Genomic DNA, 937 nt, shown 5'->3' with positions numbered 1-937 from the left:
TATGTGTTTGCAGTACACAAGCCACGGTTAAGACAGCTGACTCCACTGTGATGTGACCCTCTCTCTCTCTCTCTCTCACTCACTCACTCACCTCACTCACCTCACTCACCTCACTCACCTCACTCACTCACTCACTCACACACACACACACACACACACACACACACACACACACACAACACACACACACACACACTCTCAAACACACACACACACACACACACACACACACACACACCTCACACACACTCACTCAGACACACACACACACACACACACACCTCACACACACTCACTCAGACACACACACACACACACACACACCTCACACACACTCACTCAGACACACACACACACACACACACACCTCACACACACTCACTCAGACACACACACACACACACACACACCTCACACACACTCACTCAGACACACACACACACACACACACACCTCACACACACTCACTCAGACACACACACACACACACACACACCTCACACACACTCACTCAGACACACACACACACACACACACACCTCACACACACTCACTCAGACACACACACACACACACACACACCTCACACACACTCACTCAGACACACACACACACACACACACACCTCACACACACTAAGAAAAATAAAAAACATAGAAACTAGTTATTTTAAGTTGTTCTAAATGTGAAGTCCAGGTCTGCGTGGAACAGCAGGAATAACAGTGATGGTTCAGCGCTGCATTAAATCATCATGACTCACATGTTGAGAGGCAGCTGGACTTTAGCCGCGGCGAGCAGCTCTCCGGTTGTTGACGTGACACGCGGTGGAACTAAAGCTGCTGCATTTGCTGCGACTGAAGAGTCCTGTGAAGACAGCGGATCAGTCATATATATATATATATATATATATATATATATATATATATATATATATGGA

General features: G+C 47.0%; 1 protein-coding gene across 1 annotated transcript in view; it reads right to left on the bottom strand.

The window, feature by feature from the left end:
* The window catches only part of LOC107655731 (SH3 domain-containing RING finger protein 3), a 135,492-nt gene that overhangs the window by 29,157 nt on the left and 105,398 nt on the right, over positions 1-937 (bottom strand). Inside the window, exon 5 of the mRNA XM_016443302.1 lies at positions 761-864. Within this exon, the coding sequence (XP_016298788.1) occupies positions 761-864 (104 nt within the window). The remainder of the gene's footprint in view (positions 1-760; positions 865-937) is intronic.

This window comes from Sinocyclocheilus anshuiensis, unplaced genomic scaffold, assembly GCF_001515605.1.
Source record: "Sinocyclocheilus anshuiensis isolate Anshui unplaced genomic scaffold, SAMN03320099.WGS_v1.1 scaffold1357, whole genome shotgun sequence".
Taxonomy (NCBI): domain Eukaryota; kingdom Metazoa; phylum Chordata; class Actinopteri; order Cypriniformes; family Cyprinidae; genus Sinocyclocheilus; species Sinocyclocheilus anshuiensis.
Note: the sequence above shows the minus strand (reverse complement) of the source record. Positions and strands in the feature narration are given on the sequence as shown.